The sequence below is a fragment of the Pezoporus flaviventris genome, unplaced genomic scaffold (genome assembly GCF_033815535.1).
Source record: "Pezoporus flaviventris isolate CSIRO_AGI_PZ_B2104156 unplaced genomic scaffold, CSIRO_AGI_Pfla_v1 ptg000031l, whole genome shotgun sequence".
Lineage (NCBI taxonomy): Eukaryota > Metazoa > Chordata > Aves > Psittaciformes > Psittacidae > Pezoporus > Pezoporus flaviventris.
The window spans coordinates 57,903,443-57,919,459 of NW_026892579.1; the positions used below are offsets into that span (position 1 = coordinate 57,903,443).

The 16,017-nt window shown below is 38.5% G+C and overlaps 1 protein-coding gene across 9 annotated transcripts in view; it reads left to right on the plus strand.

The window, feature by feature from the left end:
• Positions 1-16,017, plus strand: part of EHBP1 (EH domain binding protein 1) — a 226,647-nt gene that overhangs the window by 133,995 nt on the left and 76,635 nt on the right. For all 9 annotated transcript variants that reach the window (XM_061461391.1, XM_061461386.1, XM_061461387.1 and 6 more), the window contains 2 exons: positions 10,318-10,496; positions 11,125-11,173. In XM_061461391.1, the coding sequence (XP_061317375.1) occupies positions 10,318-10,496; positions 11,125-11,173 (228 nt within the window). The remainder of the gene's footprint in view (positions 1-10,317; positions 10,497-11,124; positions 11,174-16,017) is intronic.

The window sequence follows — 16,017 nt, forward strand, 5'->3', positions numbered from 1 at the left end:
CTCTCACCTTGCAGATGAAATAACCTTTCTAATGTATCCTGCACGTTTCAAGTGGCTTTGTGACTTTCTGTGGAGATGTGCTGAATGGAGAGACCCTTCCTCTCTGCTGGTGTTCTTGAGAAGCTGATGGAGTGGTTATGCTTCTTGGCAGTCCTGGGGTAACAGTCAGACTTGGTGATCGTAGAGGTCTTTTCTAACCTAGCTGATTCTGTGATAGTCAGTCTCCTAAAAACTAAAAGAGAAAATACATACTCTGTACAATTATTCATTTGAAGAGATGTGTTGGTAGTTATTGAACTTTCTCTATATTCAGATAGCTGTTTGTCAGGAAAATGTCAAAAATGCACTGTGCTTTGCAAGGGAATCTGATTAACACAAGCGAATCAGAGCATGAGTCGCTTATGGAACAAACAATGTAAGGACACCACCGCAGGCTTAATTTTTAAAAGGGGAATTCGTGAGGGTTGGTTTGTTTTGGGGGTTTTGGTTGAGATTTTTTTGGTGAGAACTGAGGGGCCAGTGTGGGGTGTTGCTTGGTGGGAAGTGGGGGGTTTCCAGCTTGCTTCCACTGCTGTCAGAGAGTGGAGGGGAGCTTTGCCAGGCTCCTGCTCATTGGTGGCAGCAGCTTGTGCCAGCTGTGTCCTTTCCCTGTAGGACTTGGAGTTAAGAAACATGGAGAAGGCAGGTATGAAACACATCTCAAAAGATCACCTGGTTCCTGATCTTTCTTCAGGCTCATCTTCCTTATAATCTTCATCAAGGAAAACTGATCATAAAATTTCTACTGCGGCTGTTTTGATGCTGACTGGAGTGGGAGAGGCAGTACATGTCTTGCAAGCTTTATTCCTGTCTGTACATCTCAGTATGATGTTTGTCTTTTTCACAACAACCTGATGTTGTTGACTTATATTCAGCTTGAATAGACTGTTTCCCCCACATCCTTTTGTGAAGAACTGTTACCTAACCAGTTCTTCCTCATCCTGCATTTATGTAAATGATTGCTCCTTCCTATGTTGCACTTGTACCTATTGAATTTCACCCTGGTTTCTTCAGAACTTTTTTATATGATAGGTGTTCTTCTAGTGCATTTGGTGTCTATCCCAGATTCATGTCTAATGTATCATGACCTTTGTAATCCAGGCTTTCAGCACTGAACCCAAGAAATACTCTTGGAGAGCCCTTTTCAATGCATAATTTGAAGAATTGCTGAAAACTGGTCTTAGATAGAGTTTTCTAGCCTGTTTTGCGCCTGTGCTATGTGAGTCTCATTAAGGCTCTGTTTCTGTGCATCATTATGAGAGCATCTTGAGAGACAAGGAAAAGAACTTAACTGCAGTCATAATGTTATGACTGCTGCTTCTCCCTTCCCTTGCCTGCTTACCGCTTATAGAAGGAACTTGGACTGATAGCAAATTAATGTTTGTTGCTTGTCTCATTTTAACTTTCATGTTCTAAGCAGCAACTTAATTATTTGTCTCACCTCTTTTTTGTTATCTTCTCTGCATTCTTCCACTTTGTCTTTTTTTATGCTTTGAAAGACTGGAAAGGAATGTAGATTTTGCCTGCTCCTCTAATATCTCATCTATTGTCAAGTTTTCAAACTGACTGTAAATTTCAGATGTTGTTTCATATTGGTTCTTCCAGTACCCTAGGATTACATTAGATGTGTTCAGCTGATCTGAAAGCATCTGGCTTATCTAAGCTGTTTTCACACCTGGCTGAAATCTGACCTTTTTGTGTCTGATACTAGTAATGCTAGTCTCCATCTTGCATCTGACTTGCAGAATAAAGGCAGATGAAATAAAAAGAAACAAATTAAGCATTTCAGATGTCTCCCCATCATTTATGGGTAGCTTCTCCTTTACCGCTAAGTAGAGAAGCAATATTTGTATTAATCACCATCCTTGTGGTTGGTTGTGTAGTTGATGCAGCTGATGCGGTAGTTTATCAGGGCTAAAACTAATATGCTTATTTTATTTGCATCCTCAGTTAAGAGGTGTATTCTGGCCTTCAGTGGCACCACATCAGGTTCTGTGTCATCAATACTAGGCTTAAAAATACTGAGTGCTCTAAGTCCCTCCGCACACAGAAATTATTTTCCTTTCTTAGTGCAATACCAGCACAAATCTGGCATCTGTGTTGTGTTCTCAAGTATTTAAAGTATTTAAAACAAAGATTTCCCATTTCAGCAAAGACCAGCTCTTCCGTAAATTTGCCTATGGCTGTGCATTAATATAGGTGATGCAGTAGATTTACAAAATAGGTATCTATCACGTTCTGTGGAGCAATATCACCTTAATGATACATCATCAGAAGCTTGCCTGAAAAAATGTCTGTCAGAATGTTCAGAAGAGTGGGAGAATGACTTGAGTCTCTTTAATGGCTAATGTCAAAAGCAATTCCTGCAAGAAAGTTCACTGTGTTTAGAAAGAATTGGCAGCAGCTCTCATTTTTAGTTTGCCTTGTGCTTTCTCTTAGAAGAGATTCTTGTGACCTTTTCTGACAAGCTCTAACACTTCCATTGTTTGCTGCAGGCCTTTGAAATGTGGCAGAGATAGCCTTGGGCCCAGGGAGGTGCATTTTGCTAGTTCAGTTCACTTTTAACAAAGTTAAAAGCTTTGAAAATTGCTATTCCTCATCTGTGGTTTAAGTTGCTTAATTCTGGCAACCTGCCCAAAACCCTGAACGTTCCCATCATGGCAGAAGGCCAGGGATTGTGAACCAGCAGCATCCTGGTAGCTCATCTGGGCTTCCAGCACAGATTATACAGGAGCAGAGACTTCAGCCCATGTGGCACTGGGGCAGCTAGAAAGGTGGACGCAAGGAAATTGCTCCTCTTCTGAGAGCAGAAAAATGAAGCCCCATCGCTGCGTGTGACCTGTTCATACTGTTACATTACAAATACATGTAATCATCAGAGAATGAGCCCAGCGTTCAATTCCACTTAATGGTATGAATTATATACCTTTTCCTGTTTTTTATAATTGAAAACATGTTGTTCAAGACAAAGATTATGCGACCTTGGGGAAGAGAAGGTGGACGAGCCTCAGCCAATCCTTTTATAATAGTTGAATCTGAGAAGGAGCTCACTATGGCTTTTTTCATGACTATACTGACTGTCAGGTGAAATTATTTGCACATAAGTAACCAATTCATTATATTGTCTCAGATTTGTTTCTTCCTTACAAGCTAATTAACATAGTCTTCTCCTTGCCATTAACTAATAAATGTAGGGCTTCTCAACCTGGTGAAGTAGCTACCCTTGTTCCTGTGCAGGACTGTTACTCTCTTTTAAGAACATCCACAGGGGAAGGTAGTAATCTTGAAATAAACAGTCTGTCTTGTTCTTAATTTATTCCCAGGAGCAGACAAGGCTCCATGTCCTGCTGCCCAAGTGAAGAAAGTCCAGTAGTTGGCATGTTGTGGCTTGTGGTTCTAAAAGTTGAGTTCAGTTCCCAAATACTTAGGGTTTCTTATCCTTTTAATCCCCAACAACGAAAACCAAACTGAAACCCTAAAAGACTATGCTAAGAAAAAGTTGAAGTCATTTCTAGACAAAGTAAAAGCTGAAAAGAGGCTACCAGGTAATTACAAAAATTATGAAATGAAGTACTTAGCAGTTCTGAATTGCCAGGTTTAAGGTAGCTGCTGTTACTGTAATCTCTCCCACCTTTGTGCGCTGTGTGCCTGCAGGTTGTGTACTTGTACACATTGCAATTGTATGACTACATACCATGATTTTCTGCTGGACCACTTCCTCAGTGCTCGAAGCAAAACTAATCAGACCCTGTAATAGAAGAGGCAGCTGTCTGCTGGGCTGCCATTTTATGTTTTTGTAGGAATTGGATGGTGTTTAATGCAGCATGATCTCTTTGTTGTGTTGGGTGAATGCTACAGAGCCTGGGCAGAGCTCACAACACAGAACTTGTGTGTGACACTGAGCAAACTGCAGTGTTTGAGACTATGAATGATGTGTTCCTGTGCCGGGGATGGCCAGGTCTTAGGCTTCATCTTAACTTGTCTAAGTCTAGAAGTTGTTTTTTGGTTATTCTGAGTGCTGTCACCTGCCCCTGGAGTCAGGAGGAGTGCTTTGGTGGGATGCGTACATCAGATTCACAGTAGGTATTGTCCTTGAGTTCTTGTGATAGTCTGTTCACTTTACCGACCCAGGCAAGATATGCTGTTCAGACTGTTTCCTTCTTTGTAAAATACCAGGTGTGAGTGTCTTGTGTCAACATATTCATTCGCCCATCACAGAGTGCCCTAATACCTTGTGAAGACTATCACGCCAGAGATCAGAAGCAAGCTGAAATGCTGTGTTTGATGCGGCATTTGCATCATACTGCTTAAATGAAGCTGAGTGCCTTACACTGTATGTTAATGGTAATAAATAAGAAGCAACAACTTTTTGCCTTGAGCTGTGAGATTGGAGTATGAGAAGAAATGGGAAGTGATCAGAATAAAAAATACCATTGTTGTGTTTGTCGGGTTGGACAAGTAAAAGTTACGTGGATGAAACTAACTCAAGCATGAGGTACTTGCTAAACCTTAAACGCTGGGACCAGAAGTGACAAGATGTTGAAAGACAAGCATTATGTATATAATTCAGCCATGTACAGCACAAACTGTGTAAGTTTAAGTGTGAGTCAATGAGGGAGAGTGGCAAACAATAGAAAGCTGTGGCTGTTTAAGAGAGGGAATACCGTAATGTGGTCTTGATGGCAGGTGTTATCTTCCTCAGCTCTCCCTTGGGTCCAAAGTAATCAGTATATTAAATACAGCATCATACAGCGTGATGTGGGACCACATTGTCCGTCCACCTGCAGCTAATAAAGTGAAAACATATTGAAAGCACTAACTCCCCCCCCCCCCCCAGTTATTTTCAAAAGCAAATCAGGGTGGATTAAACTTTGCAAGAAATTTTTCTGTTCCACAGTCGTGCGAGCAAATGGGTGCTTTCTGCAAATGAGCACAGACTGGAAAACTGTTGAGGAGAGCAGACTATCCAGGTGGCTGTGATTGTTTGCTTTTTTCTTTGAGATTGAGAGGCTCTGTTGCTCTTGTTCTCTAGAAAGTTGTATTTGTTCCATATCCTACTATATTAGGTAGCATGTACATACTCTAGATGCTTTCCTTTCTTTTCTCAGGCAGTTGGAAAAGCTCTTTCCAGCCTCATGGCCACCATACAAAATATGTAACAGGCGACTGAAAACATGTGAAATGTTTTAGAATGAAAACATTTTCACCTACTTGAGCAACAACTAACTTGAGGCATGTCCCAGGGTTTTCACTTTCCTCCTCACCTTGCCAGATTCAAACATGAGAGCATCATGTCAGTTCAGGCAGATGTCTAAATGTTAAGGTTATGCTTGAACATGGACTGGTTTGTGCTGAAATTTTAAACCTGTAAAATGATAAGCAATTAAAAGCTTATGCCTAAGGCTGTTAAGATAAAAGTTTGTATTTTGTTGCATGTCCACATTAGCTATAGGCAAAATCAGAGGAGTGAGGAGGGCAGAGTTTTAAGATGTCTGATGCTGGAGAAACCTGGACATTACCTACTTGTTGCTAATCATATATAGAAAACAAATTCAGTGAATCTGTAACGCGTACCAGGCAGGACTAGAGACATTTTGTGTAATCATATGCCATGCAAGGAGAGAGCAACAAAATTAAAGAGTGTACTCCAAAACTGCTAAGTTCGTGTATCAGAGTATGAGGATGGCCAAACTCCTAACATTTCTTTCTGGGAAATGTATATTTTATAATACATGCAAGTGCACTTCCCTTACCAGAAGCAGAGAGCAGCGCCACTTGTATTTTGTTGTGTCACCACTGTAGCTGTCATAATGTTATAGTGACCTGCTACCTCAAAAATACTTAACTACCCAAAGTAAGGAACGTCTCCGCGCAGCTGGGTCGTAAGGATGTTTTCTCCATCTTTGGAATAACACAGAAAGCAGTTTTAGTCTATCTTTGCAGACTTGATTGCCATATTCTATTTTGGTCCTGATCCTAGTTAAAAATCAGATTTTGACTTATGCCTTGCCTTTTCCACAGCCCAGAATAAACAAAATTGAATGCACATTGGACATGTACAGACTTTGACAAAGGCATAAATTTTACCAAGTGAGCCGTATTCAATTTAGGGTACTCCTGGCCTGAGCAATTCCTATGAGTAAAGCCTTGTGTTTTTTAAAAAATAAAATTCTAGAGTATAATCTTAATGATGTAGAATTATCTATTCGACTGAAATGTGTCTTGTTTCTACTGCACTTTTATACCATTTTCAGATGCGCAGTTCAGCCGAGTTTCCCAAACTTTTCCTGCATCCAGCCGCAAGCTGTACGTTTTGCCTCGCCTAGTTGCGTGTTCCTTCACTTACCTTTAACTTGCATGTTAATGGTTTCATAATGTTCAGTGAGCCTAGATAGCATTGTAGTTTTGATAGGGGTAAGGGAAAATCCCTTTTTTTTGCCAGTCAAATAAGTAAGAGACCGTTGCCTGTACTTGCTTCCTGAGAAACAAAGCTTGTTTATTGACTGCTTGTAGGTTTCCCCTGTTCTGACTTTAAGCTCTATCTCAATCTCAGCTGCTTCTCCTCCTGCAGTTCATTACCATTCCTAGGTTGTCCTCTCCTTTCCTCTTTGGCAAGTTGTGTCCATTAATATAAAACTCAAACCACGCAAGTCTTCAGTCAAGATTCCCACAGCTGTTACATGCTTTTTTCTTAACTCCTCTCAGCATCTTTCTCTTCCAGCTGTCAACACTGCCTCTGCTCCCTTTAAATCCTGTACCCCATGCAACTGTCACCAAGCTCTTGCGAGTTGCTCAGACTAAGTCCCTACGATCTTCCTTCTGGGTGCTCCCCAGGTCTCATACAAGGGCTTGATTCATAGCTCCGTGTTCACATCATCAGTTCCTGTCTTGATTTTCTTCTCCTAAGTGTTAGCCTCTTTGTGTCAGATGCAGCTCAACCATCACTTTGCAAACATTGATGCACTTGGTGCCACGTTTGAGAGCAGCATAATAGTTCTTAATTTTTTTTTAAACTTATGGATGCAGCCTAATATTTAAAGCTATTGTCCTCTTGTTATCATAGAGTAATGGTCTGATGGAATAATCTCCCAAGAGGAAAATTGTTACACACTATAAAATGTATTAACTAAGTTTCCAGAACATGTAAATAAGAAGAGTAAAGTAAAGAGACTTAGCACTTCTGTTGACCGTGAAACAAGATGGTGCTGACTCCAGCTGATTGATAAATCCACCAACATGATGCTGCCTCTAGATCTGAGCTACCGTGAGAGGGACCACCTCTGGAACCTCTGCACTTACCATACAGTTAATCCGCAGCTGGATAAAAATCAGTTGATGAGATTCAATCATCTGTTGATCAGTGAGCAGATCTGGCAATCTCTTGTGGATATCTCGCGCTTTTTAGTGGCATTTCCCCATGAGTTCTCAGGGACTTTGGCTTTTGAACTCAAAAAGCCAAGTCATGACTGCCATGTGGTATAGAAGAATTGTGTAGTCAGTGCGTAAAGAATTATATAAGAAAAAGATAATTAAATTTTCATTTGTTGAGTTGCCCCCAATCTTGGTGCGCAAACACATGCTAGAAATAGGCACTTGGTGGTAATTGGGTTTGTTCTGAACCTGTAACTAGTATCTACAAGTATCGAAAGGAGATGTTTTTCGTAATGATGGTTCACCAAAAAAAATCAAAACTAGCATTTGTTAACCCTCCTGAAGGGGTGTCAAGTGCACATGCACAGTTCTGCATCACTCATACATTTCCAGTGTGCCTTGAGTTAAGTGCTTTTATCATACATTAAATAATGAAAGCTTTGACTCGGTGAATAAAAGCGTAATATTATCATGATATTAACTCCACCTTTATCCAGAAAACTTGGAAAAGACTAAGTCCGGAAAGAAAGCAGTGTATCATTTCTGCTTTATCAGTTAGAGAAAACTGTGTAAGTACGTTATGCACATCAGAAATCTTGCATATTCTGCATGCTTACAGAAAATCTTCAGTGAATGGAAGGGCAAACAGAAATATTTTCAACTGAAGAATAGATTTTCAAAGAATTATAATGTGGATTTAAAAAAAAATATTTGTAGATAAAATGCAAAATTCTGCTAAATGTTTTGATTTAATAAGCTTGGGTGTCCTTTTGTAATACCTAGTTTTAAAATAAAAGTTACATCTTCAGTTTTTTAGATGTGCAGTTAAGGATTTGAATGATAGTATTGGCTATGGCCATTTCGGGGTTAATCAGAATGTAGTTAGGTGCTGACTGGAACATTTAACAGTTCTGTAGAGACTTTCAGCAGCAAGTATTAAGACTTTATAATCATCATTTAATATATCGGGTAAGTAGTGCTCTATGGTTTGAAGATGTAGCTCTGTGTTTTAAAAAATTATTAAAGTACCTTTTTTCCACATCTTGATGGTGCTATTTTAATTATTTTCTCCCAGCAGTGTTATTTCCATATATATAATTTGGATAGCGAATATATTGTAAGTAAAGGAGTACCTTAAATTTGGGGTCACTGGTTACTCACTGGGTTTAGCTTAAAGTTGTAAACAAAACAGAAGAAACACCCAATATTAGTTACATCACTCTGAATCTGGAGTAACTGTCTGGCTGCTCCTAAGCAGTATTTATTTCTCTGATTAAAATCTAATGCACGGTGAAGAAAGTTTGTTTATTGATGCTTTTTGTTCCCTATTTTATATATCCCTGTTAAGATGTTAATTCAGTGTATTCAGAGATACTGTCTCATCATTAACAGATTTGTTCATGCTGATTTGAATTGCTGACAGGATTAAATAATAGAAAAAAAAAGGCAAAACACTTTTTAACAAGTTATTTCATACAAATGATCTGGTAAAAAAAAATCTCAGCAAGGCAGACATATTGCACTTTCTAAATGAGCTGGCGGTGCTTCTATGTGATGATGAGGGAGGTGTGTTTATAAAACAACTTCTTAGGGCTGAGTGTCAAGGTAAATGAAAAATTACTTTCCTGGTTCTGGACATTTTCTTCCGCAGAAGCAGTGAAAACATAAATCAGTTGGTAGCTAGCAGCTAATTGCTTTACACTGACATACTTTAGTCAAGCGGGGGCATCGTTGGTCTTTCACAAATAGGTAATGTGGCCAAAAGGATTTACTTGTTCAACTTAAGTGGCTCAGATATAGTAAATTACTTGCTCTATTTTTATCTTAATTTGGGAAGTCTTTAGCTATAAGGTGCATAAAACGCATGTTTGTTTTGTATGTGTGCTTTTAATTATATTGCATTGAAAAAATAAGTGGGCTCAGTTCTTTCCCTGTAACTCAGACTTTGGGTTTATGTCAGTCAAATTCTGTTTAATTACATGTAAGAAGTTTTTTAAATGACAGTATTTTTCTGGTGAAATGAGTGTATTTCTTGAAAACATCAGCTGCAATCAGTGTGTTCTCTGCTGAATTTGAGAAATGTTTTATTCCATTTTAATTCTTGGCTTGTGCTAACAAAAATGTAACTAAAGGAATCAAAATACCCTGTTGGGAAATGGTCGTTGTTAGATAATGATACTTGTTAGAAAACGCCCTCTGGTAAGGATTTATGGCCGAAATTCCTTTTCCACATAAAAAAAACCTAAAGCCTGGAAGAGGAAGCTCTTTGGGTATGGTTGGAAGTGGTCAATTAGAAACACCATGCCACAATTACCTTTATGCAATCGTGTGCTTAAACAGGAAGAGCGCAGCCAAAAACTTCCTGCTGGAGCCTATACGAGACGAATGATGAGTGTATTAATCACATGTCACAGGCACAGAGACTTTGATCCCCACACCTCAATGGTAGATCGCAACTCATGGTAAACTCTGCTAAGCCTGGCTTTTGATCCAGGCGCAGTGTTATCTTCATTAAATGCGAAAGGGCTTGTGGGGATGCTTTTCCATGGCTGCATTTTGGGAAATCTTTTCAAGGGTGTGTATCCCGGGCTGTGCAGGACTATGCCTTAAGTATTTAAGCACGGTGTTTCCACGGGTACAATTCTTGGCCTGTTCTCCTATGTAGATCTGGAATCCTGTGTATCTACATCCTTTGGAGACAAGTGCCAAGGGCGACAACTGGAGGTAATAACTTGCGATTTGTGTCTTTTGCAAGTTACAGTCATTGTAAACTGACAGCTGTGAAGGACCTAAACTCACATCAAAGGATACAGATCATCTAGTTAGGTCAATTAATGTTAATTCTCGTCTTCCATTAAATTCTTTTATCTTCTTTTCTTTTTTCTTTTCGCCTTTTATTTTTTCCAGCCAAGCCCAATACCAAGTCCTGTGTTGGGGAGAAAGCCAAATGCAAGTCAGTCACTGCTTGTGTGGTGCAAAGAAGTTACAAAAAACTATAGGGGAGTGAAAATCACCAATTTTACTACGTCGTGGAGAAACGGTTTATCCTTTTGTGCAATATTACATCACTTTAGACCAGACCTAATGTAAGTTGTGTACTTTTTGCCTGCATAAGCTGTCATAGAAATATATAGCATTTAAGTTTATGTAAAAATAAAATCCCTGTTGGTTTCAGGTGTTGAATTGTTTTCACCCTTTTCTTTCAAGCAGGGGACCATCCTTTCTAAGAAAACAGATTTATAATGCTCAAACTTTATGACTCCTCTTTCTGTCTTGTGGCATAAATAATTGTTTCTTCCCTCTCTGTGATTTGTTTTTCTTCTTCTTAATCTTATACAAAGAACTGACTTCAGGATGATTATGAAAATTGTGCTGGTGTTGAAATGAGATGAGAGGAATAAGCTCTTTGTACGCTGACAAGGACGGATTACCTCCTGGTAAATTTGGTTGTCAAGGCCAGCCTCTAGTCCCTGCCTTAACTTCTTTTTTAGATGGAAAGCTTCAGGCAATGAAACATGTAATCGGTGTTTATTTATTTATTTATTTATTTATTCCTTTAATTTTCCACACTATTAGTTTTGTTGATTGAATTGCTGTGAAATTGCTGGTTACTGTATGATATTACTGTATGTCAAATTTTTAGATTCAGTTTGTTTTAAAACTGCTGCTTTTATCAAATACTGTACATACCCACTGTGCCATTTTCCCCCTCAGTGACTACAAGTCCCTGAATCCTCAAGATATTAAAGAGAACAACAAAAAGGTAAGAACTGCCAGGGGAAAAAAAAAAAAAAAAAAAGAAAAAGAAAAAAGACACAGCTTCAATTTTGGCTTCACTGCAGGTTTTTATTAATTTTGGGAAAGTGTGGTTGTTTTGTAAGGTCATAACTGTGGCTCACAGAAGGTATTCAACCTCCTGCGGTTCAAATCGGATGCATTATTGACTCTAGTTTGTCATGGTCTTTAACATTCACAACAAGTGCAAGGCTGGCATTAGAGTTTAATATTTGTATGGCCTACATTACTTGTGAAAGCAGAGGAGAGGGCTGGCCAGCCTTCTGTGATCACTCCTCTGATTTTGCCAATCAGCCCTGTAATTAAAAATATGAAAAGCATAGCTGCTCTTGGATTGTCATATGCAAGACTTCTCTTTCTGCTGCTTCAATGGGTCTGTGTGCATCAGTGCATTGATGTTGCTTTGATGGTGGTTTTTATACTTTTAAAGATGACGTTGTACACCTGCTTTAATGCTGCAGCAGCTGAGTGAAGTGCTGTACGCAGCACGGAAAGTTTAGGATAAAAAGTGTTGGGTCAATACTTTGGAAATAAACCAACATATTAGCAAAATAGTTTATAGCACTGTGCTGGGCGGCCGCTTTAAACCACTCTTTGTACTTTTTGTGATGAAAAAGGTGTAAAAAGTTCCTCTGGAAAAAACGGGAACTTGGTTTGGGAATCACCAGAAGACTTTTTATTACTGCTCTCTATTTTAGGCATGTTACAAGCCTCGGTTGGGCCCTAGGGACATGTTCAGAAATTATAATTTTCATGTGAGTCACTGATAATAAAATTGTTCCTGAAAATTGTCTGAAAATTATTTCTAAGGAGCTGAGTTCTCAATGCTGAGATTTTATTTTTATACTGCTTTAAAAGCACTAAATTTAATTGGGATGAAGGTATAAAAATATACATTATTTAGGTTCAATATTATATAGTGAATATGACTAAATAATTTTAGATTGCAGATATGTGGAATTTCTGAAAGTGCTTTATTAAAATTCATTTGTGTTGAATGTCATTATATTTTAAGGTGCCTGCACACTTAATGTGCTAGCCAGGGAGTTAATTGCCTTTAAAATAGTACTTAAGTATTACAAATAATGAAAGATCTCTGAGGTGCTGTTATCTAATGAGTGATTTGGCCAATAATGTATTTTTCATAATAATATGGGATTTTATGATGACCTAAGTAGATTATCAGTGACATCACAGTGTTTTCTGTGACCATATGTGTTTTGTACTTCAAGTTTTGTTGAATGCTAATTAAGATGGATTATAAAAAAGACTAGATTATTAATTAAAAATGGTAGCAGTACAATCAGTCATCTTTTCTTTCTGAAACTGATGGCAAACAGTGAACTTCTTAGCTCATCTCTCTTAACAGGATATAGTTCCCAGGACTGAAGAAGTAATGATTGTTGTTATTGTGCAGCTTTTCTCTTTCATCACTTTGCAAGCCTTCACCTGACAGCTACATTGAGTATCTCAGTTGCTTCCTGCAGATTTATTTCCTGGTCTCACACAGTTCTGCCTGATAACCCCGCATGCCCTTGGTTGGAGTGAATGCAGCACTGGCAACAATGGCTGCCTATAAATTCCATGCAGATATGTAACACATTTGACAATGATTCCTCCTAACCAATTAAAATAACATCTATGGATGAACAGGACAATTTTCTTTGTCTGAAGCAGCTGCCTGCCCACCCCCCTCCTGGAAAGGAAACCATAGATTAAAGGTTAACCCATAAGAGTACATCTTTTAGGAGTGCATGACCTTTTTTGTATTTTAATAAAAAAAGAAGAAATCTTAAGAGACAACTATTTCAGTGCAATTACTGTGTATAATTGGGCATTGAAATGCACTGTTACAAAAGGCACATCACTGGAGCTTCCTTATAAGACACACTGGTCATTTGCCAAATTGGTGCTGCCACCGTTGCTGAATAAAAAAGGGTATTTACCTGTGACATCTGATCTTGGCCAATATGTCAGTGTGTTACATAGTTGGGAAATGGTTGGAATACTGCCTGTGGTGCTTGTGCTGACGGATCCCAATTGATGTCTGTCAATCAGCTTGTCAGTAAATTAAAAAAGAAAAAAGAAAAGAACTTCATCAGATAGGTGAATAGGCTTAGTGTCCTGAGTATAAATATGTGTGTGGATACAGGTATTGTAAGTTCTGCAATATTTAATTATAACTCTTAAGAAAACCCCAAGCAACTACTTGAGATTACATTAATATCAGTCAGAATTTGAAGGTAATTTTGCTACACAGTGCCCACTGCAAATTCAAGTTTCTGTCGGGAACAAAAGAGAAACCAGGATTATCTTTGAGAAAATTAGAAACGTTGCAGGGCTACTTTCCCGGCTGATCCAAAGAGTTGCATTTCTGCTTTTATCACATATAACTAAACATGCAGCCTTCCCAGTAACATTAACCAGCTGATTTTTTTAATATGGTTATTTGATTGTTAGTAAATAATAATTAAAATGTGTTAAAATTACAGCATACTGGCAGTCTTGTCCTTTATCAGGAACAGAAATATTTCATATTGCTAATAGCATGTCCTGCACTTTAAAAATGTAAGCTACTAAACTACACTTGGCTGGAGCTTGGAGGGGATGAAAGAATGAGAAGTGGAAGGGCACAACAGTGTGGTTCTAATAATGAACTTCTATTTTTAATTATTTTATTGTTTAGAGAAGCTTGTTTCATTTGAAAGGATTATTGTGTGGAAATAGGAATATATCTTCTGGATGTTCAGCTGGCACTTTCAATTTCTGTGATGCTTTTTTTTATTTTCCTTTTTTCCCCCCAGTTTTTGACTAAATTCTTCAATACTTTTGAACTTGAGTGATTGTCTTAACAAAATATTTCAAAATAATCATTTTGAAATATACATTTAAGCAGAAGAATTCAGAATTACAGGGATAGCATTGAGTCAAAATGGAGTAAATTCCTTACCTTAAAGCTGGCAGCCATATTTTTATACCAGGCACTCATTCCCACTTCTGTTTAATTCCACAACATCATACACACGTATTTAGTTGTGTGCTTAGGTGTTACTTGTTGACCTTGGTGGGATCGTGCAGGAGCATAGTTAAACATGCATATGAACATTTGCAAAGTCAAGGCTTTAGTTACGTCTCTGTTTAACAAAGTAATGTGACCTGGAAAATTTACTCTGTTCATACCATGTTACAAACTAGTTAGAAACACTAGGCATTTGTAAATATGCTAGAATATCAAGATGCTCCAAGCTTTTCTAACAGTGAAGAAGAACCCATCACAGGGTTCTGGACACATACAGAACATGATTGCTATTTATAGAACTAAGGACTGTAAAACATTTGTGTGCCAATCAAGATATCTAATATACTTTAAAAGGAGAGAAGCAAGAATATGTATTGTCCAGAATGTGAAGAAGAGGGGATGGGAAATAAGTATCTGACATCAGTGGGAAACTATCGTGTTTAATCCCAAGCATCACCAGAAGAATTGAGCAGACAGTAAAAAGTGATTGCAGCTGTATCAAGAATATCCATCATTCTAAATTCAATCCTTCTGCAGTAGTGTTACCCATTCTAAGCAACTGCCTTTCCCGACAACTCTAAAACACTGTCCCCATCTTCATTTTACAGACCCTGGGAGATATTCTTAGGATTTAGTTTTATTAGCATATAAATAAGAAATCAGGAGTGTAAAAGAGTTCAGGTCAAGTCATGTCTATGGGCTTTGGCTGCTGTGGACTGCTAAGCCCATCCTTAGGTCCTTTCATTTTCAGATGGTAACTCCCACTACGTGCAGTGTGGGGTAACAGGTTATTTATGCCACTGAATCAGCACTGACCCACTTAATCAAATGAAAAATCCTGGTGTTACCTTTGGTCCACAGGACAACACAGTTGGCTTGTTACACTTTCATATCCAGCCTGTTTTCTTCTGGCATATGAGCATTCACCCATTCTCAGTACCTGCTATGGCTTAGGCTGCCCACCCAAATCCCTGCACTGCTTTCCTTTAAGTCTTCTTTGTCTGTGCTCCTCATGTCTGTTTGGTTCCAACTGTCTTGTCTCCCTGTCCCCCGTACCCAGCCTGATCCTGCTCTTCCATCTCTGTGTCTCAGTATCAGGTAAATGACAGCTGTCCCTCTTCTGCCATCCAAGTTTTTCCATTCCCTCCCACCCATGATTTTCCTGTTATTCTGCTCTGTCTGGAGTTTTGTATCAGCAAATACAGCAGTCATGTTTTCTACTGCTTCTCATATAGCGAAGTACAGCTCTGCTTTTATAAATGGCATAGCAGGTTCTCATAATGAACCTTTCCAAAAAATGATACCCCACCAAACACTGGCAATGATTTTTAGGCCAAGTCATTTTGCACTGGGAGAGCCAGAAAGACTTAAATTATTCAGATAACTTCTATGTCTAGATAAATTCTGTAATTTGTTATAGCAATATAAAAATTACTTCACAAAAAACAATTTGGCAAGTTGTACCTGAGCATAAGGGAAAAGCATACAAAATTTCAGGAAGATAAATTCCAACTCTTGGAAGAAGTGTTTGAAAAGTGGCTGAAATAAAAGCTGTTTGACCCTCAAGTACGGACTGATACTGCGATGGGAATGAGAGAGCCTCCTTTTCTCAGAGCAAGTAAAATAACCGGTCTGCCAGGCCAAACCCACATTCTAAATCATCACTGAACATCTAGTGTTATGAAAACAAGAGGATAAAAAAAAACAAATCAGAATTGATTTCTCTTTTCTCTCTTTCTTCCAGCCTTCTAAAACTAAATAAAATAAGGAAATAGTGTAAAACTGGGTTAAAG